Genomic DNA, 26,503 nt, shown 5'->3' with positions numbered 1-26,503 from the left:
TGATTCTGGGAGCTTGAGGTTAGGACCATCAGCCAAGGGCAGGGTTCGGGAGAATCAGTGAGATTACAGTGATTGGCAGACATGAAAACAAGGAAGGGCTGAGCTGGTTTAGTGCTTGTCTGGGGCAACAAGGCCACATGGGCATCAGGGATTCAGGTACAGCTGGATCCAGCAGCTCAGGGTCAGGCTGGCCTCATTGGTGTGGGTAGAGACCATTCCATTGAAGCGGAGGCCTCAGGCTGAGCCAAATGAGTCAGGTTCCTTATCCCAGCCACTCCAGTCTGCCTCAACCCAGAGGGTGACTGATTCAGTGCAAGGCTGGTCCCCTTCTTCCATGTTCCAGGTTTTGGGCTTAAAGCCCATGGGACTAGGAGATCCCCAGCAGCTCCAAGCCACAGCATCAACGCGGTATAGGACAGCCACAGGGAGACTCCTGGAACAGGGTACACTGACACAGGCCCAGTAGCTCCTAAGTCTTCCTCCCAGGCTGGCTGTGGCATTTCCTCAGGGCCCAAGGGGACCCGAGACCACCTTCCCAGCCTCCTGCCACTGGAACTCCTCGTGGGCTCGATCTAGGTCTTCGAGCACCTCCAGCAGGCGGGTCGCTGCTTCTCGCTGCCGGGCCAGGGCATCAGGACAGGCCCCTGGGAGGGAGACAGGGGGCCACAGGGCCTTAGCCAGATCAGAGCAGGCTGCCACGACCCACACCCGGTGGCTCTCTTGGGCTCCAGATTTGCCTTGTGCCTGAGAATCCTAAAAGGTACTAGAACCCACACACACAGCCCCGGCCTGCTGGTGGACTGGAAACAGGAGAGTGACTTAAAGGACACAGGGGTATGCTTGGCAGGTTGTGGGAAGTGTCAGAGAGGGCAAAGGAAAGGGACCTCCTTAACCCTTACCTTCCATGGCACTGGAGTCCCCTGTGTCTGACTCTGGACTTGTATCCATGTTGAAATCCTCCAGGAATTTCATCCTAGAAATTGAGAGGGAGAAACACAAGGCTGATCCCTGATTCCCAATTTACTCTCTGCCCCAGAGATTCTCTGCTGGTTGCAGGAGACATTACAGGTGCTGACCCATCAGCATCACCAACATCCTCATTGCAGCCAACATGTATAGTCCCAGACGCTATTCTCAGCCCTTCACATGGATTAACTCATTCAATCATCATGCAAAAACTTATCTGAGGTAGGTGCTTACTATCAGCTCCATTGTACTGATGATCATTGAGACACAGAGAGGTATAGTAACTTACCTAAGATTGCACAGCATCCTACTAGTTACCATTTATTGAAAGCTACCTATGTGGCCAGGCGCCTACACAGCATTTGACCTGTATTAGCTCATTTGATCCTCAGGACACCTCATGAGGCAGGTACTATTACTAACACTAGTTTCCCAATGAGGAAACTATGGTACAGAGAAGGTGAGCAGCTTGCCCAAGATCACACAGCCAGTAAGTAGCCAGGCCAGGATTTGAACCCATGCAAGCCAGCTTCAGAACCCACTGTAATGAGTTGGAACAAATCCCTGTCGCTGAATAACAATGGTCCTGAGGCCAGGAAGGGGAAGGGACACATCCACAGTCTGTGCCCGTGTCCCTGGAGCCCCAAGTAGTAAAGATGCTAAGATCCAGTTCTGCACTAGGGCCCGCCCGAGGGTGCTTCCCCACCCTCCCTTGAGCTTGCCCCCTCCCCTGCCCCAACCTCAGCTGAGGCACATGGAAGGAATGACTAAGTGGCAGCTGGTCATAGGGGATGGAGTGGGATGAGTGGGGCACCCACCTGAGCTGGTCCCGCCCCAGGAGCAGCTGCCGATACACCATCTGGGCCTCAGCATCAGGATCCAGTGGGTCACTCCAGTCTCCCAGGGTGACAGCCGAGTGTGTGTGGCTACAACCAGCAGCTGAGGGGACATAGCATCATCCATGGCCCCTCCCATTCCCCTTCCAGAAGCCCCCAAAGCAGGCTGTCGCCAGGCCCTGCTCCCTCTGCCTCTACTTCAAACCCCACTGCCTCCACCCTCGCCAGCAGAGCAGCGGCCTCACTTCCCTCCAGCCTCCTCCCACAGTCTAGGCACCGGCCACACTGAGCCTTTTTAATCCCCCTGTCCTCAGTCTCCAGTCCAGGCCCTTGCTCCTGGCATTGGCTCTGCCTGCGACAGTCTTCTTTACCCCTCCCTGAGTCCAGCCTCGCTGCTCCACTCCTACTCTCCTCAGGTCACATCTGAGCAGCACCTCCTCCAGAAAGCCCTCCTTGATCTCCTCCCCTGGGGCTGGGTCAGCAGCATTCTCTGGAGCCTCAAAAGCCTCATCTTGGCACTTAGGAAGCTGTGTTACAAGTGTCTGGTTATCTGCTTGTCTCATGCCTGCCTGTGTACCACTAGCTGCCTGGCGCATAGTGGGTGCTCACATTTAATTCTCACAAGACTCCAGGAGGTAGGCACTGTTATCAACCCCATTTCACACTCAGGGAGACTGAGGCATAGAGAGGTTAAGTAACTTGCCCAACGTTGCCCAGCCCGCCCAGCCAGCTGATTGACAGGTGGGGAGGGCGGAGCCTGAGTCCGCCCCGCCCCCTCACCTGAGCGCTCGGCCTGGAGGCAGCAGGTCCAGCGCGCGCCCCGGAAGGCGCCCGGGTGGCAGGTGGCCAGCTTGCCGGGGTTGGGGGCGCTGGCCTTGCGCAGGGCCGACAGCCATTGGTTCAGCTCGTTCACGTTCTGCGGGGAGAGGGGGAGGGAGCGGTGAGGGCTGAGGGGGGCTCAAGGGACGCCCTCCCCCCCCAACACACACCCTGGCAGTGCCTCACTTTGCACTGGAGGTAGGTGGTGTGCAGCGTCCCGGAGCCGTCCTGCGTCACCACCTGCATCACGTGCGGCAGCTGGAAGGCGCCCTCGTCCACGCGCTCCACGGCGCGGATGTGCGCCACGGGGATGGAGGAGCGCATCTGCGGGAAAGCACAGGCGCTGCGCGGGGCGCGCGGGGCCCCAGGGGCAGCTTTCCTCTGGGGGGGCGCGTCACGCGGCATCCCCGGGGATGGGGGCATTCACCCTGTGTATCTGAGTCCCCGAGTCCTGCCTCATCACTCTCTAAGTGACAACTTCGCTGGGCATCAGTTTCCTCCACCACCACCACCATCGTTGTCACCATGGCACTTGGAATGTGATTCTAAGCGCTTCCCATTTCTGAAGCCGGGCCTAATGTTCTCTCCAATTTGCAGATGAGGAAACTGATGCACAAGAGGATAAATGACACCCCTTCCCCCCCCCCCAGGTCACTCATCTGGTGGAGCCAGAATTAGAACCCAGGGAGCTAGAATCTCTGCTGACAAAGCAGAGCCAATACGCTGGCGCCCTCTCCACTGTTTGCTATTATTATTTGTGGTGTGTACACAGAGTGGGTAGAACCAGTATGTGTCTCTGTCTGTGCTGGACTCGAATGGCAGCCCCATGAGAACAGCGTTTCCGTCTTGTTTGCTGCCGTATCTCCATGCCCAGAACGCTGTGTGGTACGTAGTAGGCACTCAATAGGTGTTTGATGAGTGAATGAGTGAGTGAACGAACGTCCAGACGTGTGTGCCTAACAGCCCGGCAGGTACCTCCGGTGAGCAGATCCCGTTTGATGGGAGTCTCTATGGTATGTGGGCGGAGACCTGGCTGGGAACAGCTCAGGGTGCTTAAGTATTGTCCTTGTCTTGTGTGTGTCCACATCTGGGTGGGTACGTCTGGGCCACTCCCAGTGCATATTCTCAAGTACATTTGCTGATGAGTGTGTGTAGGTTGTACGCCTGTCCCTGGCCTGGGCCCACATTGACCCAAGGCTGTGAGCAGAGCCTGGCCTGAGTTTGAACTTGCCAAGTTACTACGGGGCCTTGGGCAAGCCCTTGCCCCATCGTGGGCCTCAGTGTCCCCTTGGGTGCAAAAGGTCGCTCTCTGAGTGGGCCCCCACTGGGAACCCCTCCCCTGTGGACTGAAGCCCCACCTGCCACTCAGGACTCTTGGAGTAGGAGAGCATCTCCCCACTGAGCCAGAAGTACCGCTTCTTGAAGGCAAAGCGCGTGGCCAGACTGGTGGGCTCCTCCTTGCGCTTCAGCAGGTAGCCTTCCCGGACTGTCACCGAGGGCGGGACCAGGGCCCTGGCCGGGCCCCCAGCCTCTGGGAAATGGGGAGAGGGGACAGTGAACCCTTCCTGCTCAGGCTCCACCTGCCCTGGCAGCACGTCCAGGGTCTCATGGATGAGCTGATTCTCTGCTCCCGTAGAGCCAGGAGGATGAGTCCACTCGGCCTGATGGCCCCTCCTGCCTGAGGGATCTGCAGGCAGTGGCGCAGGCAGCCAGCAGGGGGAGCCATGCCTCTGGGGTCAGTCCAGATCCAGCCCCTCTCAGGGAGCCAGACACAGGCTCCTCCCCAGCACCACAGGGACCCCTCCAGTCACAACCAGGGCTTGGACCCAACTATCTGATGACCTCGGCCCCACACTGTGATATGGACCCAACCCCAACTCTGCTTAAAACTGTCCTGTGGCTCCATGTCACTCCAAGTCAAGGCCCAAATCCTCCCCACTGCCTACAGAGCCGGGCACAATCCGGCCCCCTCACCTCTCCTTCGCTCCCCCTCATTCACTCTTCTTTACAGGCCTCCTCGCTGCTGCTCTCTGTCCCCACCTCAGGGCCTTTGCACATGCTGTTCCCGGCCTGGAACTCTCTTCCCCAGGATCCTCATGGCTTGCTCCCTGTCCTCTTTCGGGGCTTTAATTTCACTCTAGTGAGACTACTTCTGGCCACCCCATCTGACAGTTTGACCTGCCACCCCCACCCCAACGTTCCCTCCCCTCCTTTACCCTTCCCCCTTTGCACTTATCACTGCCTACAAGGCCAGGATTTGCTAACTCATCTCATTTACAGCCTGTTGTCTCCACTAGGATGAAACTTTCAGGAGAGCAGGAGTTTCTTCTGTCTTGTTCACTGCTGTTTCCCAGGCACGTGGAACAGTGCCTATCACATAGTAGGCACCTCATAGATATTTGTCAATTCCATGAACACCATGCCACAATCCCCACCTACATCTCTACACTGGCTGGAATGGCAGAGTAGGCACCGGGAAGTGTTAGTTGACTGACTAGCTGACACACAGGTCCACAGTCTCAGTGCTAGGGGTGGGGGAGAGGTGGAGGAAGGGCAGGTCCCAATGGCCTAGGGCAGGGACAAGCCAGACATGGCAGGGCCACCGGAACTCACCCTCCTCCCCATCCACATTCACCAGCTGGTCCAGGAAGTCTCTCACACGGGAGATACTCTGCAGCAGGAAGGGGTGCAGGGGGGCCATCCACAGCTCCTTGCCCTGGCCCAGCTGCTGGCCCAGGTTTCCGATGCTCTGCACAGCCTGGGGCAAAGAAGGAGGGGATGCCAGGGCCAAGGTCACTGCAGGGGAGGGGAGGCCCTCTGTGTACCCAGAACAGAGTCCCAGAATCCTGGCTCCCAAATCAGTATTCAAAGAAAGGAAACTCTTAGCAGCACCTGCTTTGGGCAATATCTGTCCCCCTCTGTGGACAGACGTACACCCCCAGTGCCCTTATTATTCCATTCCCTCCTGAGCCCAGGGCCTCCTACCCAGGACTCGAGCCCATCAGAATCTCAAAATGTGGCCACTTTGCAAAGGCTGGTCTAATTTATACTAAGGTGTATATGACTACTAGCCCACTTCCCACTTTCCTCTGGGAAGGGTCAGGATTTTGTTTCAAAATAGAAAACGAGAGAGCATAATGAATGCCTTCGCACTCAGGATAGAGGCTGCTGGTGGTGTTTCAGACAGGTCTCTCTGGGTCTCATCTGGGTCTTACGCAAGTCTGGCCTCCCCACCCTGTCCCTACCATGCTTTCCCCCGGCTCAGAGCACCCAGGATGGGGCCCCACCACTGGCACCTTGGCGAGCAGCAGCAGTGAGCGGCCGGTCTGGGGATCTGCGTGCTGGTCCCGGAGGTCAAACAACTTCGGGGTGAGGATGGCAGGGGCAAAGAATCGCAGGAAGAGAAAGCCGCTTATGGCCAGGTACTTCACATCCTGCCGAGGAGAGCAGCGAGTGAGAGCCCCTCCCCCCGAAAACCCATTTCCCTGCTGGGAAAACTGAGGCAGCAAGGACTAGAGACTGGTGGTGCAAGAGGAAGCGAAATGGGAGATGGGTCAGGCCATCCTGGTCGGCCTGGGGGCTTTATCTCCTTTTGCTAGATGAGGAAACTGATGCTCATAGTGAACCAGCTGGGCTGGCTCCAGAGCCTGTCCCGTGCGCACCCCCAGCCCCAGCCTCTGCCTGGTATAAACTGTAAAGCGGGGTGCCTGTCTATGTGAGTCCCGGGCCTGGCCACCTGCAGGTAAGGCATAGGGGACTCAGGAAAGGGGTGTGTCTCCATCCTGGGTGACCTGGCTCTGCCCAAGCCATGCCCCTCTCACCCCTCATGCTCACCGGCTGTATTTAACCTGAGAGTGGGCTCAGGTGTTTATTTAGAGGCTGGATTCACACACGAGACAATACCCTCCCTGGTGGGTGCCAACTCCCTGGGCCACCTCTGTGTTGACAGTGAGACCTACTGGGGGCTGGGTACCTGGAGCTGCCCAGAGGGAGGGTCTCTGCCCCCACTTGGCTCATCTGGAACCCTGAACTGCCCCCAAGGTCACCACCCCCACCCTCCATGTTCAAGGGTAATTTTAGCTTTCCCCTTCCCTGAGGAGGAACGGGTGTCCGAGAGGCAGAGAGAGGGGCTCCCCTGGGTTCCCCTGACCCCATCCAGACTGGGCCTGAAAAAGTCCCTGTTCCCTGCCCAAGCCTTTCCCACTGTGGGGGCTGAGAACTGGGGACACTCGGGTGTCACTGATATTGGCTCCACCCACAAGGGCCAGCCTGTCTGGGGAGCTGGCCTCCCCTCCCCTCCTCCCTGCCACAGCTGTGTCCCACTTAGTGCCTCTGCCGGCAGCCCAGGTGAGAGCCCAGCAAAGTGGGGCGTCCCAGTTTGGAGGCCACTCCTGGGTGGGGGGAGGCCAACTACGGGAGAGAAAGGAGACACCCCCGCTGGGAGTCTGGAGGCCTTGGCCAAGGTCTTTACCCCTCTGAGCCTCAGTTTTCCCATCCGTGAACAGGAAGCGGGGAGCAATGTGGCATAAATCAGGAGCTGTCAACCCAGGCTCCAGGGATGGGCCACAGAGTACTTTGGCATGCAGCCCAGTTTCCGGGCCTCTCCACGGGCCCCTGGACAAGCTCCTGCCCTCCCGGCCTCAGTCTCCCCATCTGCCCAGTGGGAGTGCCCAGCCCACCTTGTGCTCTGCCTGGGGGAAGCGCTCCTCCACGCGCCGATGCAGCTGCTTGAAGGCGAGGCGCATGGCAGGCGGGCAGCGCTCCACGGAGTCCACGATGGCATCCACGATGGGCCCCAGGTAGCCCGTCAGCAGCCCCAGGCTGGCCTCCCGCACGTGCTCCTCGGAGGGGGTGCCCTTGAAGGAGATCCTCCTGGGGGAGCAAGCGGAGCGGCTCTGGCTCGGAGCCCAGCCCCTGCCCACTATAACCCTCCAACGGCCCCCACTGGGCCAGACAGCACCCGCCTCCCACCCACCACCACTGCCCCTCCTGCCGTTCCCACCCGCTCCTTGCCGCTGCTTAAACACCGGCAGATCGTTCTTGTCTGGGAGCCTTTGTACGTGCTGTTCCCTCTGCCTGGGACACTCTTGCTCCCACATCAGCTTAAATGTCACCTCCTCAAAAAGCCCCCCCCCCACACACACACACACCATCACAGACCTTGGAGCAAAAGGCATTTTCAGCATGGACATGCCAGACACACACTTCGACCCCAGGGCCTTTGCACTTGCTCGTCCCCCTGCCTGGAACACTCCTGCACATGACTTTCTCCCTGGCCTCCTTCAAGTGTTTGCTTAAATGTCCCCTCCTCTGAAGCTGTCCCTGTCACCACCCTATGGTACAGGCAAGCCCCTCCCCTGCTCCTGGCACTTCCTGCAACCTTCCCCAGCTTTATTTTCCTCCATTCTATTGACCGTCCGCAAGAAACTTCTTCTTTAGTTTATCATCTGTCTCCCCCCAGAGAAGTTTGTCCATGGGTCCTGGGCTGTGAACTCAGTGTTCAGCCCTGCCTGGCACACAGTAGGTGCTCAAGAATTGTTTTGCCGAGTGGACGGTGGAGTGGCACTTTTCTGCCTGCAGTCTGGGCTGTGCGTGTATAACTCAGTTCATTCTCACAGCCCTGCAGGGGGAAGGAACTTGCACACCAGCGGTGGCAGAGCCGGGGTTTGAACCCAGGGAGCTCAGATTTCCGAGTCCTGCCTGGAACCACTACACATGGCAGCCCGAGGATGAGGTGCCCACAGGGAGACTTTGAGGCGGAAGAAGGCACAGGCCCAGCCTGACAGCTCCAGGGGCACAGGGGCTGCCTGGGCCAGGGTCCCCCCTCAGCCTGCTCACTTGCGGCCCAGGTCCATCTTGCATGGGTCCAGTTCCATGTACTTCTTCTCTTCGAAGACCCGGTTAATCACTGGCTTCAGGACCTCGTGCAGGTAGGGCATGCCCACGAGCTGGGGGCGGGGGGCACCACACGGGGCGGGGCTGAGGGTGAGGCCGGGGCGTGCCCGTGAGCTCGGGGCAGGGGGCACCATGCAGGGAGAGGTTCAGAGAGAGGCCAAGGCATGCCCGAGGGCTGGGGCGGGGGCACTACCCAGGGTGCCACTCAGGGTGAGAGGCCAGGCACCCACAACCAGCACCCCGGCTCAGCTACCCACAGCCACCTGAAGCCAGCCAAGCTCTGGGGTCCAGGAAAGCACTGGAAAGGGATCCCCTTGAAGCTGTCCCTGGGCCCCGCCAGGCCTCTGCCTACTCACCTTCATGAACTGTTCCACTGACTTGGATGCCAGAGAGTTGGAACGGAAGAGGGTGTTGGGGTCGGCTGGGAGGGCAGAAGGAAGGGTTTTCTGGGGTTTGGGGGTCCGATCCACCTCACCCCACCCACCCAAGGTGGAGCTCAGGATTCTTCCAGCCTCAGGAATCAGGAGACCTGCAACCTCAGCTCTATTCACAGTACAGAGGCCCAGGGTGGTTAAGCGATCTGTCTAAGGTCACACAGCTCGAGAGTAACAAAATCAGCTGGCTGGACCCCTCCACACACACGTGCACACACAGGAGCCCCTCTTCCACCGAGCGCCCCCTCACTCCCCAGAGACCCTCTGCAGATTCATCCCTGGGGAGTGAGGTCCAGGGTCATGCGGGCAACTCACTGGTCCTCGCCAACTCACGCCGGGTGAGATAGTCCAGAAAGGGCCCAGCCAGACCCTGGCCAAGAAAGAGCTTCACCAGCTTGGTGGCAAGGTCCTGGCGGCAGTCCCCTGAGGTCAACTCCTCCAGCAGAGCCAGGGGACTGGAAACATCTTCCTGGGCAAGGACAGGAGGCAGGAGAGGTGGCCCAGGGCCCTGGGACTCCAAAGCAGCAGAGCCCGCATGGGTTTCCCTGAAGCAGGGGGAGGCCAGGATCCGGATCCCCCCCGGATCTTCCCCCAGCCCTGGCGCCATTGCTTGTCCGCCGCACCCACCTCCACCGGCCCCTGCACGGACTCCATGAGCAGCTCCAGCAGCGGCCGGTAGCACTGGGAGGGCAGGACCCGGTCCTCGGTGAGGCGCACTTTCAGGCGCAGGGCGCCCAGGTGCCCCCTGGCGGGGGCAGACCACAGGCGTAAGGATGGGAGCGGGTAGGGGCGGGCGCGGGAGCCGAGGGGGGCAAGTGTGAGCGCGGGTAAGGAGCATGGCGATTTGCGAAACGAGGGGAGTGGGGGCAGGTGTGCGCAGGTGTGAACAGGCGTGGCCAAGTCTAAAGAGGTGTGAACCGGTCCAAACAGGCATGGGCCAGGGCAGGCAGTGTGAGCAGTGTGGCCGGCGTGAACAAGCACGCAGGAGTGGACAGCGTGGACAGGTGTGGACAGGTGTGAACGGGTGTGGGCAGGTGTGGAAGGACCGAGGGTTCTGATCACACATCAAGTGTGAACTGGCAGGTTCGCAGGTGGAACGGGTACAAGGTGGACTCGTTTGGACATGTGTCAACACAACCGTGAGACATTCGCAAACGTCTGCTAAATGAGTGAACAGAGTGACATGGTGACAGTTTGCAGGCTCACGTGGGCACCCATGAGGACCCACCACAGGCTGAAGATGGTGCCCAACATAGTCTCCTCCCTCGGCCCACATTTACCCAGAATCCTCCTCAGCTCTGGGAAAGGGCAGGAGACGGAACCAGCCGTTGGGTGGGTTCTGCTGCAGGACCTTTGGGGGGAACTCCACCTGTGGGGGGCACAGGCCCTCAGCCGAGCCCTGCCCAGCCCCATCCAACACTGGAAGAAGAGCTCAGACTGCCCACCCAAGGAGGGGAGGCCTAGCCTGCCAGGGACCATCTCTTCCTCCCCCACCATGTCCCATCAACACAGCAGCAGTGCCACTCCCTCCCCCAGTCCCAAATGATTAGTCCTGCAGGGCACGAAGGGCCTCCAGGGACACTTATTTGAGAAAGCTGAGGCTCAGAGAGGTGGAGTGACTTGCCCAAGGTCACACAGCTGCTAGAGAGCATGTCAGACTGGGCATATTTTCAGCTCTATTCAGGGACACAGTTGCATCTATCACAAGGCTAAAGACAGCCCAGAAGGCCCCAAGCCCTGCCCCACCACCTTTGAGAGCCCCGGTCTCCCCAACTGTACAATGGGGCAATAGGACTCCATCCCCCTGGACCTGGTGAGGCAGCCTTCACATCTATCCTTCTGAACCCCCGCATACCCAGCCCACCTCCCTTTCCTTCCTGTGGGCAGTGGGGAGCCGTGGAGAGTGGTGGGGCGGTGCTCACCATGCCCAAGAAGTCGTTCTTGCCCACCATATCCCAGTCCCAGAGCTCCACCCGCAGCGGGGATGGGGCGCCTGGCATTTCCCGTAGCTCCAGCACCTCATCCCAGTGTGGGAAGCGAGTCTTCTTGATGGTCTGGGGGAGGAGAGGGGAAGAGAGAGCTGACAGGGACCCCACCACCCGACACCCCACTCCTCTCCAGCTACCCTCCACCACTCACCGACGTCTCCAAGCTCTGGCTGCCCCAAAACACACGTGCGAATGGGTCAGATGTGCCGGAGATGTCTCGGGGGGCCAGGTCCCTGGGGACAGATGAGGATGGGAATGGGGAACACAGGACCCTCAAGGACCAAGACCCAAGCTGGACCTTGGAAAAGGGGTTCAGGGTAGACCATTCAAATGCCACTGATTTCCAAGGTAATGAACTGCTCCATTGTAGGGACCCAGGGGGAGCACCGGTCACCATGCCCGTCCAAACCCCGTGTCGTCCTACTGACTGACACCGCCCTATGGGGAGGCACTAGTAATGCCCCTATTTTCCAGGTGAGGAAACTGAGGCACAGAAAGATCAAGCTCTGAATCTCAAAGCCCAGCAGGTGATGGTGTAGTGGGGAGGGGGAAGGGAGCCTCAGTGTGTTTGGAGCCCCTGGATGGGAGACCAGAAGCCGGGATTCAAAGCCTGACTCTGCTGTTTGTTGACTGGGTGACCCTGGGAATGCTCACTTCACCTCCCTGAGCTTCGGTTTCCTCATCTGGAACAGGGAGTAATACCAGACCAACCTCACGGGCCAAGGGTAAGTGAGATGATGTTCGTGAGGGGCTTGGCATAGCAGCTGGCAGGTGGCAAGGGCTCAGCTCTGTCATTCACTCAACAAACACTCATACCCACACCCTGCCTAGGACCCAAGAAAAGGCATGAGGCAGAGACCCCTGCCTCTGGTTGTCATGACAACCCTAAAGTCTCGCCCCAGTCAGTCTCCCTCACTCCTCCTTCCTGAGGTCCCCCAAATCTAGGGACCCCCCCCAGGGGCTGCTTCCTTCCTCCTGCTGCTCCTCTCCCAGCACAGATCAGCATCCAAAGCCTTCTTTGGTTTCCTAGGAGCCAGCCCAGTTGCTAAGCGACAGCAATCGGTCCCTTTCCTGTTGCAAGGATCCTGCACTGCCTTGTGGCTGGGGAGGAGGCCCTGTCCCATGCTGAGTCCTTTCTCCTGTCCCCTGCCCCCCTGGTACTCCTTCATCCAGACTCCAGGCAGGGATGCCCAGCTGGGGGCAGGAATCTGGAGGTGGTGGGAGAGGCACAGAGAGGGCAAGAAAGGACTTTAAAGTCACACAGCAAGCTAGAAATTGAGATCCTCCCCAACCTCAGCAAGAATTGGCCTACAAGTGAAGGTTGGGGGAGTAAGGTGTGAAAAAAAGGCAGAAAGACAAGATGGGAGATGAGGGGGGGAAGGGGGAAAGTATTTAAGGAAGCAGAATGATAGGGGAGCTCAGAGAGAGAGAGAAAGGGGGTTACACAGTGATAAACAGGCAGGAGGAAAGATGGATATCCCGTGAGCTGGTGCCCCTGGAGGGTCACTGTGGGTTTTGCTGGTCTTACATTCTCCTGATGTTTCTTAGGGACAAGACCTCCCCTCCCTCACTCCCAACCCACCTGCCTTCGGTGGGCTGGTCCCTCCCTCCACTCCAGGAACTGGCTTGTGACTCAGACCTGACAAATCAGAATCAGTGTAATCGACTCAGAGACAGGCATGTGCCCCAGACAGAGTCAGTAAGAACTATTCCCAAAACATCGGTTGGAAGTGGTAAGAGATAGAAGTTCTTTTGGAACTGCCAAGTCATTAGGATGGCAGCTGAGGTTGCTGGGCCATCTTTGCCCCAACCAGGGGAGAGACTTGCAATAAAACTAACACAAAAGACAGCTGAGGAATCTGTATCTATGGATTCCTAATGTCACCATTTGAGCACCTGGATCCAGCCATGCCTGAAGCTACATCATTCATATGAGACAATCTGCTTAAATCTATATGAATTGGGTATCTACTGCTTACAATTTGATTAATATGCTTCCACACTCATCTGTCTGGCCATCCAGAGTGTCTGGCCTTTGGTTGCTGGCCGCTGGGGACCCAACAAGGTTTTTGTTTGTATTTTGACCCCAGGAAGTTGCAATCCAGTGAGCTTGAACTGTTTGCCTACATGGGATCCTGGTTATGAGCACAGAAGTGCTTCAGAAGTGAGGAGATCCCACAGGCCAAGGCAGCTGGCGGCAACGAGGGGATTCCTGCTCATTCTCAGATGACTGCCTACACGCCACACCATGACCATACCTGGCCTTGAGCACGTGGCAGCGAAGACAGCGGCCCCGCGCATCCTCCAGCATCTGCACGGCCAGGTAGATCTCACCTTGCACCTCCGCATCCGGGTCCACACGGCTCAGGTTAATCCAGCTGTCAATTCCTGGAGGGCACAGGCGCTAACATGTGTCAAGCACCTACCATGTACTAGGCATGGTGTGTGTGGTGATTTTTGATTGTGAATTCATGTTTGTTTGACCTCATTCTGTGGGAAAGCCAGCATGAGGATGCTCACCCCTGGAGAGGAGCGGTGCTTGCTGGTTCTGAGCCCCTTTAAGGGTCTCGGTCTCGGTCCAATGGGGAAGTCTCAGGGTCAGTGCCATCTGCCTTGGCCCGAGCTCAAGATTTAGCCTGTTGACTGCGGATTTGATGCTGACATTTATTTTCGGGGAACTCCTTCCTCATTCCCTTGCTGTTGCTCACCACTCCCTGTTAGGTTTTGCTGACGACGGGGGGATGGGAGGAGAATACTGGGGAGTGTCTCTTCTCTACAGCAAGTCCAACAATGTATTAGGAATCCCATCTCATTCAGGGTCTCACTGTGATGTAGCAGGAGGGCCCTTCTGAAGACGCGGTGCCCCCTTGCTGCTAGAAGCGGAAGTTCCGCTTCGCTCTCTCTATTTGCGCTCCCGCCCCCAAGCCCAGGATGCCGTCAGCTTGCTCTCCCTGGGTTATTGCGCAGGCGCCAAATTGATTTCCCAGATCTACTGCTGTCCCACTGTGGTCCAGTGTCCACAGAGCAGCACAGAGATCTGAAAACGTGTCTAATCTCGCGTGTCAGTCCATCCCCCTATCACGTGGCTCCAGTCCATTCACTGTCTTGCTCAAGAACTATCAATGGATCCCCAGTACCTCCAGAAAAAAGCCCAGACCCTGGTCTGGCACCTAGGGCCTTCTCCAGCCAACCCCCACAAAAGACTCCTTCTGGCCTGGCCCACACTTCACCCTGCATGAGAATCCTTAGCCTCTTTGCCAAAGCGAAGTCGCTCTTTAAGAACCAACTCATTCCCCCTCCTCCAGGACGCCCTCTTTGACTACACTGCCTGCTTCTCCTCACCCACTGTCCTTCCAGTGGTATTCCCCACACCTCCACCCCCGTTTCTGTCCCATTTGAAAACAAAAACGGAAATAATTTTCCACTGAGGGCTCTGTGTTTCCCATAGCACTTGCTATGCCCTTGCCAATGCCCACCCTGGGCATGGCCACCCCTCCTCCCTCTGCCTGGTTGAGGACCCACACCCCTCGCCCACCTCGGGGATCCGCTGCAATCGCCTCCCTGCTCAGTGAGATCTTGCCGATGATGTCGTCATGCCTGTGGGAAGGGGCAGGGGAAGGGCCAGGTCAAGGTCCCCGGCCCCAACCGTGGAGTACGGGGCAGACATCACGGGCGGGGCCTGTGGGGTGCCCGCCCCCCCGATGAGGGGCCGGGGCCCCCAGCATACGGACCCAACAGCATCCTCGTCGAGCACATAGAAGGCCAGGCGGTGGAAGTCCAGGGGCAGGTGCACCGTGTACTCCTCCCCCCAGAAAGGGCGCAGGCTCCGCCACACAGTTGCTGTCCTGCAAAGGGGGGTACAGGGGGCTGGGGGTAGTTGGGCTGCACAAGCTGCACCCAGACACACACACATACACACACACAGATACGGAAACAGCGACACTCACAGATACAATAAGGAAGCCAGAGACACCTACACAGATACACATAAGCAGCCTCAGAAATTTCTAGAAATACACATCTATGTGTTTCTACACACCGACACATGTAGACACACACAGAGACCCACAGACACACTCACGTACATACAGCTATACACATCAGATACACAGGATCACACAAACACCCAGTAACTAACATGCACGGTTCCATCCGTCCATTCATTCATTCATTCGCTTCATAAGCACCCCAACTGGGTACCAAGCCATGCAGGTGATGGGGGATCAGAGGAAGAGATGCCAAGCCCATGATCCCACAGAGCACCCCCACCCGCAGAAGGCGGGTGCTCTCTCCTGAGTTCCTATGACACAGTGAAAGAAGTCCTGTGACCGTGGTTGGCTCAGTGGTATCTGGTTGGGTCTGGGAGTGGGGACAGGAGGGGTCAGGAAGGGCTTCCTGCAGAGCTAGTCAGGCAAAGTGGGGAGAGAGGGTGAGGACAAGCATCCACATGGCTGGAGGAGCATGTGCCAAGGTCCTGAGGCAGGAGCGAGCTTGGTGATTTTGAGGAACAGAAAGGTGCTGGCTGGGAAAGGGAGCGTGTGAGGGGCCAGAAGAGCATTAAGTGAGCAGCAGCCAGAGCAGGGGGGAACCACAGGAGGGTTAGGGCCCGAGACAAGCTCAGAGACAGACACGGACGTAGCGCACCTTCACCCGACACCCCTGCAGACGCACTTCCCTTTACCCACCAGGAAACGAAGAACCTGCATGCTCAGGGCAGACGCACCCAAATGTACGGCTGCAAAATTTGCTTCGCACACGAGCCACTCCCATCTTCCTTCCTATCACACTTCCCCAACAAAGCGTGTGGGCGTGCACACATTGCACACACGCGCACGCTCTGCCCTCCAGCCCAGGGCCCCACCATCAGATGGTCCCTTTTTCCCAAGCCCCCCCCCCTCCTCCCCTGGCCTTTTCCCAGCTGGAAGTCCCTCAGGCTCCCCAGCCCCTGAGGTGGGACTCTCCTCAGAGCCCAGAGAGGGGGAGACAGCAGCCTGAGGTAACACAGAAAATCAGTCTGCGGGTTTGCAGGGAAGGGGGCGTCATGAGCACAGAGAGGACGATGGGGGGTCAGCCGGGGTGCTGTCGGCTGACCTTCCCCCATGTGGGCTCCCTGCCCCCAGCTCCCAGCCCATCTGGACCGGAACCCGCGCCGGCAGCATCCTGAATCCTGCTGTCTCCATAGGAACCGAGGCCTCAGCCATCCGCCCACCCACACCCCTCAGGCCTTCGGGGCTGAGAGCTGTCCCTTGATCCGCCTGCGGGGTGGGAACCAAGCACGACCCAGCGCGATGTCCCCCTGCCCAGACTCACTCACACACTAAACACCCTCACATCCTCACATGCGTTGACATTGGCGCCTGGATACCCAAATAAGCTGGCAACAGTGCACACGTGTGTACGGGGCAGCCCATGTGTGCGCACACACATGCACACAGACCACACACCGATGCACAGTGACCCTGTGAGCCTGCACACCCACAGGGACACGCATATCTGGACACCAGCCCTCCAACACCCCCACGAACACTCACGAGCAGGCCCAGCTGGGCGCACGCGCACACGCACCCTGGTGCCCGCAGCACCCAGCAAACAGGCCGGGAACCAGCCAGCCCAGCCAAGCGTGAGATGCCCGCCCCTGGGGAGGCCACCATGAGAGACACAGCCTGGCAGCTGCCGAGTCAGCCCCAGGGAGCCAGCGGGGACATCGTCAAGTCCAGGGGGAAGGTGCAGGCCAGTGGGGCCAGATAGAGACAGGAGCTGGTGGCCCCAGCTGTCCAGTCCTGAGGCCGGGGCGCAAAGTACCCACCATCAGGCCTGCAAATCCACCCTTGGGGTAAGTACCACCCTCCCCCAGCTCCTCTTTTCCCCGTGAACTGGTATCTGGACTCCGCAGGCCTAGAAGGTGCCCTTCCCCCGTCCCCGGCCCTGCCCTCCTCGCCCAGGCCACCCCTCCAGCTCCTCACCTGGCTACTACTTCGTCATCCACCTTGATGATGCAGTAGGGGTCGCTGCTCCCAGACCTGCGCAAGGGGGAGGTTCGGGGAGGGGGGTGAGAGAGCAGTCATAGGTGGGGACCCCAATCCACCTTCATTATACAGAGAGGCACATCCGAGGCCCAGAGAGGGCAGGGCACTTGCTCAGGGTCACACAGAAAGCCCAGCTTCAAGGCAGAACAAGGCCTGGCTGCACGGCTCACCCACTGCGACCTCAGCCCACCACACATGGGCTCCCTGGGTGTCCACCCACAAAAATAGGACATTGAGGCTCAAAGCGAGAGAGCTCAGAGTCCCAGCCCCAGGGAGCCCAAAGCAGAGGTGACGAGTGGGTGCTGGGCCGGCGTCACACCTGGCTTCCCCACCTGCTGGCTGTGGACCTGGGCAAGTCCCCTCCCCTCTGTGGCCCTCAGTTCCTCTGCTCCATAAACCAGGCATAACATCAACACACACCTCCTAGGGCAGATGGAGAAGCTTAAAGAGACAATACGTGGTGGGAGACACCACAGGCTCCCCCCAGAACTCTCCCCTCGGGCGCCTCACGCCACCCTCTGGGATAACCTTGCCCCTCCAGTTTTTCATTTCAGTGGGATTTTCCTGGGCAGGGGGCGCACATTGCTCAGCCTTTGGTGGGGAAGGACCTCAGCAGACTCTCCCTGCAGGCACAGACCAGGCACCCAGACCTCAAAACCCAACCAACAGGACAGATGTGCCCCATCCCCTTCAGTAGCCATGAGCCATCAGCAAACCAAAGCCAGCTGCATCCCCGCCTCATGATAAGAGTTACCTGGCTGCACGGCCCATCCCATCTCCTCTCCTCAGCCCATCATACAGGCCTCCTGTCTCCCACCAAGCTCAGTGCAGCCTCAGGGCCTTTGCACCTGCTGTTCCATCTGCTGAAGACACTCTGTGCCTGATCTTGTCATGGCTGGCTCCATCCTGTCATTCAAACTTCACCCTCGCCTCAGTGACTCCCAGTGACCAGGGTAAAAATGGTCTCCGGTGCCTCTGAGCACTGGATAGCATCCTGTTCCCTTGTTTCTCTCTGCGTTAAGAGTCTGTCTCCCGGATCCCCGTAAAGTCTGAGCTGTGAGCTCCCTGGGGGAGCTCCCCTTCCCCACCCCAACTCGACAGAGTCAGGATCCAAACCCAGGTCTATAGGGCTCAGTGCACATGCTCTTAACCAAGGCCACCTCCAGCCCAGTTCATGACCCCTTCCCCAAACAGCCCCACCCTCCCTCTCTCTGCCACCCGTCAGTTCAGCTTGTCACTGATCCACAAATGCCTCAGGGATTCCAAGGAACAGGGACACTGACACCGGGAGCTGGCTCCAACCTGAGGCTTGTCTGCTGGCTGAACCCTCCCTGTGCCTCAGTTTCCTCCCTGGAGTCCTTCCCTTAGCTCCCCTTGCTGGGTCCTCTAGTCCTTCATTTCCCCATCTGGTCCCCATCCCTGAACACCTCACACTGGGCAGTGGCCTGTGTCTGAGTTCCTCTCTGGGTTCTCACCTCTGATCCCCCTTCCGTGTAGTGCCCTGGGCCTCAGTTTCCCATTCTGGCCCACTGGGCTGAGTAACCCCAGGAGCTTCAGTTTCCCCACCTGGCTCCACCTACCCCCAGATACCTGTGGCTGGGTGACCCCCTACATCTCATTTCTTTCTGTGGGTTCTCTATCCCTGAGCTTCTTGAAGGCAGGCTCCCATTCCTCAGTTTCCCCAACTGCAGCCGTGGGCTGGGATCCCACCAGCAAAGGGCTGGGAGACGAGCCCCCTCCTGTGGACCCCGCCTGACCCCAGCCCCTCCTGGGAGCCACCCTCCCACGTCAGCTGCAGGGCTCTGACGCACGAGGGCCTTATCAGGCTCCCATCAGGTAGGGGCACCGGTGGCGGGAGGAGGCTGCCCTCCAGACCTCTGATCTCTCCAGAGCCTGGCCTCTCCCACGGCCCCTGCCCCACCGCAAGCGTGGGAAAGCAGGCCCTGTGGCCGTTGCCTGTCTGACCTGGTGTGTGCATGGGAGTAGTCAGACTTCCAATCCCTGTGCGACCTCAGGCAAGTGACTTTGCCTCTCTGGGCCTCAGTTTCCCCATTTGTAAAATGGAAATGCTGATAGGACCATAGGAAGTGTCAAGCACAGGACCTGGCCTGTAGTCAGCCCTCGGTGACATGCCTCTGTTATTAACGATAATAGTAACTCTAAAGTTATTCACTGTCTTCCTCTTATGCCAGGTCCAACCCCCTAAAATCTGGTGAGGCTTTGGGAAGAATCCAGACCCTTCTCCTTAGGAGAGGGGGGAGAGACACACCCTAGCTAAGACTCCCCACAGGCGGGGAGATCCCAGCGTGCTCTGAGGAGAGCCCCTCTGAAGAAGGGAGCCAACAGCTAGAGAAACTGAGGCAGGGTGGCTGGATTCCCAGCTAGGGTTTGGTGACTACCTACCCTTGCTCTGGGGCATGGCCCACCCCAGAGCTCACCTTCGCCCAGGAACATGGGGAGGAGGGATGGCATGGGAACCAGGCACGACTCAGCTCCCCTCAACTCCCTCCCCAGGGAAGGCAGAAGGAAGGCTGGGGGAGAACATCTCAGAAGGAGGGAGGCAGGGGGCTTGCCCAGATGCCAAATTTGCACAGCAAGCTCTCTGCCTCCATCGATTGCAGGGGTGTGTTTATCTGGGGTAGCCGATGAAGATGGGGGATGCTCTAAGCGGCTCCCCCTTGACACAGCTGCAGTGTTGGGGAGGGGGCAGGTCATGAAATCAAAGGCAGGATGCTCCTTGCTGGGGACCCACAGCTGGGGGACTTAGGGCAGAGCTGGGCCCAAGCCTGGACTTTCGCAATGGCTCAGAATGCAGTTCCTGCTCACCTTGGCCACGGGGTAAATCCTAACAGGCTCCACGCCCTCACAGCTGCTCGGGGCTCGGAGACCCTGTCAGAGCTCCCATTGCGCAGATGGGAGACTGAGACCCAGAAAGAACCAGGTTCAAGGTCAAACAGCCCATGTCCTGCCAAGGAGCCCTGCCTATCCCAGGTGCTGACACCCTCAGAGCCCCTTCTGGGCTCCAGGCCAAGCAGGAGGGGGACCCCCCCACACCATTCTGCTGATTTGGCAACTGCTGACTCAGCGGGAGGGGGGGGGGCACAGCCAAGGACTGGTACTAAGGGGGCCTGAGGGTTCTCCAGCCCCATCACACCTGGCTGGGGAGGGGCTGCAGAGGGGAGTTAGCTCTCCAAGCCACTCAGCATCCAGGGAAGGCCCACACTGGTCTGAGAGCTACTGGCTGGGGAGCACAGGGCTCCGGGTCAAGAGCACCCCAGTTTCCCCCAAGGCTGGATGGCTGGCCATCTGGTGACTCTCTGCAAACCTAAATCCCAGATGCACACAGAGGAATGCGGGGGCCACCTGGATCCCCAGCCTTTGTTGACAGAAGCCCACCCAAACCAGGAGAAACCCTACCTCCCACACCTGCCTGGATTCATGGAGTCACCTCCCCATGCCCCCCCCCAGCCCCGACAGAATCCGAACCTCCAATCTCGAGGGCTGAAGCTCTGGAAGACCCCCTTTAATACATCCCAGGAACAAAGTCATCCCCCCTTCCGAGGGGGTGGCAGGGCCTCCCCCCCCCCCCCCCGGACAGCGCTGGGCATGGGGCCTCTTGCCCCGCGAAGGTGCATCTGCCCCAGTACCGGGCCTTAGCCAGGAAACCCCCGCCCATTTCACCGACCCTCTCTGGCGGGCGGAACGGGCGACCCCCCCATCCCACGCCTGGTTCGCCCCTCACTCCAGACTCGCCCCGGGAGTACTCACACGTCCTTGGCGGGCAGCGCCCGGCCCTCCACCACGCGGACATTCAGGGAGCTGATCTTGGCCATGGCGCCCAACCCCAAACTTTCCGGACAGGAGGGCGCCCAGGTGCCGAGGCTGGACCGCGAGGGGAGGTGGGCAGAGAAAGGGGTCTACATGTCACCAGCTGCAAGCCTGGAGCCCTGTCCCGGGGTCCCAGCGCCACCTGTCCGGATTGCAGGTAGCTAGCTGGGCGGGAGGTTTTCGAAGGATCGGCGTCCGCGGAGGGGGCGACACCCACCCTCCCCCGGACTCTACAGGTAGGAGCCGCGCGCGGAACGGGCAAAGCGTGCAGGGAGCACCGCCGGCTTTTGCCTCCCCGTCTGGAGCTCCCGGTGGGCGGGCGGGGCGGGCGGAGGGCGGAAGGGGGCGGCCCAGAGCCCTCCCCCCAATCCCGCCTCCCGCCGGGGCCCCCGCCGGTCCCCGGGCCCCCTCGCGCGCTCTCTGCTGGCACCGCGGCAAAGCGCAGCAGCGCGCACCGGCCGCGGAAACCTGGGCGCGCCGAGGCCGCGGCTGCCAGGTAGGGAGCGGCCCGCGGCCGCGATGGGCGTGGCCGGTGGTTCCTGGTGAGTTGGCATTGGGCTCAGAAAACGCGGTGTGTCCCCCGCCTGCCCTCCCTCCAGCGCGCTCGCATCTCCGTGGCCCTCCCGCGCCTGCCGTCCCGGCGCCGCTCCCTCCGTCCCACCCCCTGGCCCTGGCCGGGAGCAGTATCCCCGGCCGCCGGGAGGTGTCGCTAGAGAGAGCGCCGCGCATTCCCTGGGGGTCCGGGCCGAGCGGAGGGAGGGGCCGCGAACCCCCCTTTCCATCTCTTAGTTTCCAAAAACACCCAGACTGTGCGAGCGGCGGCACCCACGTCACAGGCTGGCACTGCGGGGGAGGAAGCCGCCGCCGAAGGGGGAGGGGAGCAGCCGCTACAGCGATGATAAAAGTCGTTTACGATGTTTGAACACTTACCTGTGTGCCAGGCACTGTTCTAAGCGATTTCCGAGTTTATCTCGTCTCCTGCCTTCACAGCAACCCTGTGCGCGGCAGTGCTGTCCCATTCCTCCCATTTCCTGGCTAAAGAAACCGAGGGGCAGAGGGATTGGATAACTTCGGGCAGGTCTCGGTCAGTAAGTGGTTTGTCTTTCTGGATTTGAATCCTGAGCCCCGCCACTTGGTCGCTGTGTGGTCTTGGGCGAGTCAACGTCTCTGTGCCTTGGTTTGGTTTTCTCCTGTGTTCTGAGGGATCCTAGTGTCCACTCATGGGGTTTGGAGAGAATTGGGGGAGAAGCAGATCCTGGTCTCAGAACAGTGACTGGCACGTGGGAAGCTTCAAAAGGTGTCCGATATTATTTATTGTCCTTCAAGGCATAGCTCAGATGTCACCTCTCCTGGGAAGTCTTCCAGGATACCCTCCCACCCAGATAGAGGTTTTCTTCCCCTTTTCTCTGCTCCTGCAGCTCGGGGTTTGTGCATTTTACAACTTTTCAGGGAGATAATATGACCGGAAGGGCCTGTCCCCGGGCAGGTACTTACACACACTATTTCTTCCCGTGAGTTCGTTGTTTACCTGCCTAAGAGCTCTTAGAAGGGCTGGTGCCCGGCCTGAGTCACTCGGTCAGCCCAGGGCTGAGCACCAATGGGAAGTCCCCTGCTGAATGAGTGTGGGAGCCAACGCCCAGACCGGACTGGGAGGGCTGCACAGCCACAGAAGTAGCCCAGTGATCTGCCTCCCAATCTCCCCCCTTGACCTCCCGCCCAGCACCCAGCCAATCACATGAAGGGTTCAGAACCCTGGAATTCTCTCCCCAGTTGGCCACTGTCTGGTGAGTCCTCCGATTTCCAAAGTCTGGACCTCAGTTACCCCATCAGGGAAATGGGTCTAGCAGAGCTGGCCCCAAGCCTTAGAAGTATTGCAACATCCTTCAGGTGGAAATGAGGGGTGATTCAGGGTTGAATTCAGAACAGTGGTAGCCCCAAGGGAGTAGTTAAAGCACCCCCATAATCATTAGTAGTCACCCCAGATCCTCACCAGTGGGAGATGGCACTTGCTCTGTGAGCACTACTTCAAGACAGGTGCCCTGGCCCTCCTCCTGCAACCTAAGTGGAAACTTTTGGCCGGACCTTTTTCTTTCGAGATCTGCCAGAGACCTCAGATAGGCTCTCCAGCCCCTGGGGAGTGCTGATGGAACCTGAGGGAACTAGCTCTGGGGCCACCTGGGATGCCAGCCAAACTACCACGGGCCATATCAGCGTGCCTTCCAGAGCTGAGCAGGAAGTGACATTCCCAGGCCCCCCTCCCCAGATCCCGGGGCGGGGTGGTTACAAAGGTTACGGACTGCGGCAGCCAAGCCTCTAGGGAGCCAGCTCTGTCACCTGTCCAATATTTGGTGCCTGTCCCTACAATTCCCCTGGGGCTGTGGCCAGAGTCCCCAACCTTTCCAAATGGCCTGGCCACTTCCTGTTATTGTGACAAGCTTTGACCCAAAACCGGCAGAGGGTTTGAGGTCTCCTAGAACAGCCTCTGTCAAGGGACCAAAGGGGGAAAGGTGGCCAGAGAAGGCATGTGACTTGCTAGAGGCCACCCAGCTAGGAGAGCAGAGGGCGGGCTCATGAGCACCCAGGCCTGGGCCGTCATGTGGGAAGGATCTCACCTTTCTCGTGGGACTGTTGTGAGAATTAATTAAGGTGCCAGTGGAAGGCATCATCCCTGGCTCACAGTAGGTGCTCAAGAAACGGTTAACCTCTTCCCATTTCTCTTCTGCTCAGATCCTTAAAGACAAACTCAGGATCACTGCCAACTCCCTACATAGTCTAGCACCATGCCATGCATACAGCAGGCACTTCATAAAGCCTTAAGCAGGAGGCAGTGCTGAGCTTGGGATTTAAGAGCAGAGGTTTTAGCATCCAGCCAGCCTAGGACTGAATCCTGGCACCTACACTTAAGAGCTGGATGTTCTTAAACAAGTGAGTTATCCTCGTGGTGTCTCAGTTTCCTCATCTGTAACCTGGGGCTAATACTAGTAGCGCCCACCTCATAGGGTGGGTGTGAGGGTGTGATGGAGTGTCATATGTTTAACACAGCCTGGCATACAGCAAGTGCTCAGTAAGTGTTATGGCCATTGTGTGATGTCCCGAACCCACCTCTGTGCCTGACACTGAGCCCCACTTGGTGATGGAGCGCTGCGGCTGGGGCAGAGCACCAGGCCCAGCCCTGAATTCCAGGGATGGATGGGGCAGCCACACTTCAGTGGCCAGTGCAGCTCCAGATTGCTGAGCTGGGGGAATCTGGGAGTTTGCATCCGGCTGAGAAATCTGATAGAGAGATCCCAAGATAGTGTTCCTGCTGCCCCGATGGGCCCCACTGCCCAGGGCTGAGCCCTCCCCTTCGTGAGATGCTGGGCCTGGGGCCCTGGGAGAGCTCACAGGCATGGAGTAGAAAGGATTCTGATCCCAGAGCAAGGATCAGGCAGGGTCGAGCTGAAGTCGCTCCTGTTGGCCCATGAGAGCTGACTGTGCCCCTACCTCCCAACTCCAGGTTCAGCAATGCTATGTTGGGAACTAAAAATCAACCATGGTAGGAGAATTTACACCATGGAAATTGGCAAATGCCATATATATTTTTTTATTTTTTTATTTTATTTTATTTTCTGGAGACTTAGTTTAACGGCACACCACTGGTCACAAAGTTTCCTGGCCACATGGCCCTTCAGACACCACTCCTGAATGCAACACCCTTAAGATTTTACTCAGATCCCCACAACTTCTCCCACACTGCCTTTTCCCACCTATTTCCTTGTTTATGTCATATGGATACAACTGAATAAAGACCAGGAGGGGTGGGGTGAAATAAAGTAAAGACAATGTAATAGCTGTTTAAAATGATGTTCTCAAAGACTATTGACAGGGAAAATACCAAAAAATGTAAAAATCCCATTTAAGTAGTGGGGAAAACACAGTCTGTACAACCATATATACACCCTGATCCTGATGCCATAAGTATATTTATATATAAGGTATCCTTTTTTATTCAACATTATGTTCTGAGCACCCACTGTGTTCTAGACAGTGGGGACCCAGTGCGGCATAGGACAGCCCTGCTCTTAGGCGCTCCCAGCCACGTGAGGAAACAGGCGAGTAATGTCCCGAGAAGAATCCACTCAGCGGGGGGGGGGGGGGGGGGGGGCGATGCGAAGACAGCAGGCGTGGGGGGGAGAGCGGGAGGGCTTTCTCTGGCATCATGGTTTGTACTTCTTTTATAATAAAAAAATAATTTGGCTCCATCTGGTTTCTGAAGGCACCGCAGATGTTTTGTGGCCTGGCCCCCAGCCTCTGGGAGGCCCCGGGTGGCGGCTGGGGAGGCAGCGAGGTTCGCCCCGAAACCCCCGCCCACTGGTACCGCTCTGTGACCTTGGTCTCTTGTCCCCTTGTTTTCGTGGTGATTTACACGCTTGTCTTATCTCCTAAATGTCAGGGCCAGTGTCTGATTCATGCCGCGCCTCCCACACTGCTTGGCACATGGGAGAGCTTCAGCACACCCTCTGCGGAGCTAGCTGCGACTCAGTTCCCCTCAAAGGCTGGAATCTGGGATAGATGATAGGAGTCACGGCGTTTTCCCCCTTCCTTTCTCCCCACGGTGCCTAAGATGGCAGCGTGACCATTACCAACCTGCCACCTCCCTCTCCATCTTCCCCCCCAGACCAGAAGGCAGACACCCCTCTGGCTCCACAGACTTGTCCCTCTCTGGACCTCATCAGTTTCCCCTCCTGGGAAGTAACGCCAGGTCAAGGTCGGAGCAAGGCAGGCAAGCCCTGGTCCAGGTTGGGGCAAGAAGTGTGTTCTTTGTCTTGGGGACACAAAGCCCCGTTTGTGATCGCCGGGCACGAATGGAGGCAGGGAGCCACGTGGGGCAGGAGGCAGCGGTGAAACCCCCTCCGGCAGGCTGGCTGCCCAGGAAGCGGGGCGGTAAATCCCCTCCTCCCACGGCCTGAAGACAGGGTGCCTGTCAGTCCGTACCCCGCTTCCGCCTTCCTCAGCCCTCTCCCCCACAGTTCCCCCCCCCCCCCTGCACACACGGGTGCCTTGGAATGGAGAAGCAGGAAGGGGGAAGCCACCCAAGCCTGAGACTTAGGGGCGGGGGTGGGGAGAGTGGATATTTCCAGAGCTTGTGGATTTGGGGCCAAGGGCAAGGCTCCCTGAGAAGCTGTGTCCTCTTGTCATTCAGCAGCCCTTCCCCACCCATCCCCCAGGACCTGGGGACAGGGACAGGTGGAGGCTGGGACCTCAGCCTCAGCAGTGTGGCCGGGAGCACCAACAGGACTTGGGAACGTTTAACAAGTGTTGTTCATCCATGCTCTGGAATGCTACTTAGCAATCAAAAGGAACAAACAGGTACACGTAGCAACGAGGATGGCTCTGGGGGAAATGAAACTGAGCGAAAACAGCCAGTCTCCGAAAGGTTCCAATTATATAACATCCTTGATGTGCTAAAACCACACAGGCGACAACAGATGAATGGTTGCCAGGGGTCAGGGAGGCGGGAGGGGGGAGCTGGTTGCAGCTACACACGGGTGGCAGGAGGGATCTTTGAGATGAATGTTTCGTATCTTGACTGTGGTGATTACCAGCATCTACACGTGATAAAATTGCCCAGAACTAAATACACAGTCGTACAAATGAGTGTGTGTGAAACTGTGAAATCTGAATAAAGTCAATGGATTGTATCCATGCCAGTTTCCTGGTTGTGATAGTGT

The 26,503-nt window shown here is 58.4% G+C and overlaps 1 protein-coding gene across 3 annotated transcripts; it reads right to left on the bottom strand.

Annotated features, from left to right (window-relative positions):
* Positions 1–46: 46 nt before the first annotated feature.
* RASAL1 (RAS protein activator like 1) lies at positions 47–21,111 on the bottom strand. Of its 3 annotated transcripts, XM_081123222.1 has the most exons (22): positions 20,733–21,100; positions 16,902–16,958; positions 14,670–14,783; positions 14,474–14,535; positions 13,197–13,326; positions 12,521–12,577; positions 11,090–11,171; positions 10,873–11,004; positions 10,231–10,319; positions 9,578–9,695; positions 9,266–9,419; positions 8,873–8,937; positions 8,460–8,569; positions 7,301–7,493; positions 5,918–6,055; positions 5,235–5,379; positions 3,980–4,152; positions 2,808–2,945; positions 2,583–2,718; positions 1,785–1,905; positions 900–973; positions 87–644 (listed from the first exon to the last, which is right to left on the bottom strand). In XM_081123222.1, the coding sequence occupies exons 1-22, from the start codon at positions 20,795–20,797 to the stop codon at positions 505–507; spliced, it is 2,493 nt and encodes an 830-aa protein (XP_080979348.1). In that variant the 5' UTR covers positions 20,798–21,100; the 3' UTR covers positions 87–504. The 3 variants fall into 3 exon arrangements, with proteins under 3 accessions (XP_080979349.1, XP_080979348.1, XP_080979350.1); XM_081123223.1 differs by lacking the exon at positions 12,521–12,577 and having other exon boundaries at positions 47–644; positions 20,733–21,111; XM_081123224.1 differs by lacking the exon at positions 12,521–12,577 and having other exon boundaries at positions 9,284–9,419; positions 20,733–21,098.
* Between the last annotated feature and the right edge of the window lie 5,392 nt (positions 21,112–26,503).

Source organism: Miniopterus schreibersii (assembly GCF_964146895.1).
Source record: "Miniopterus schreibersii genome assembly, chromosome: 20".
In the NCBI taxonomy this organism is placed as follows: Eukaryota; Metazoa; Chordata; class Mammalia; order Chiroptera; family Miniopteridae; genus Miniopterus; species Miniopterus schreibersii.
Note: the sequence above shows the minus strand (reverse complement) of the source record. Positions and strands in the feature narration are given on the sequence as shown.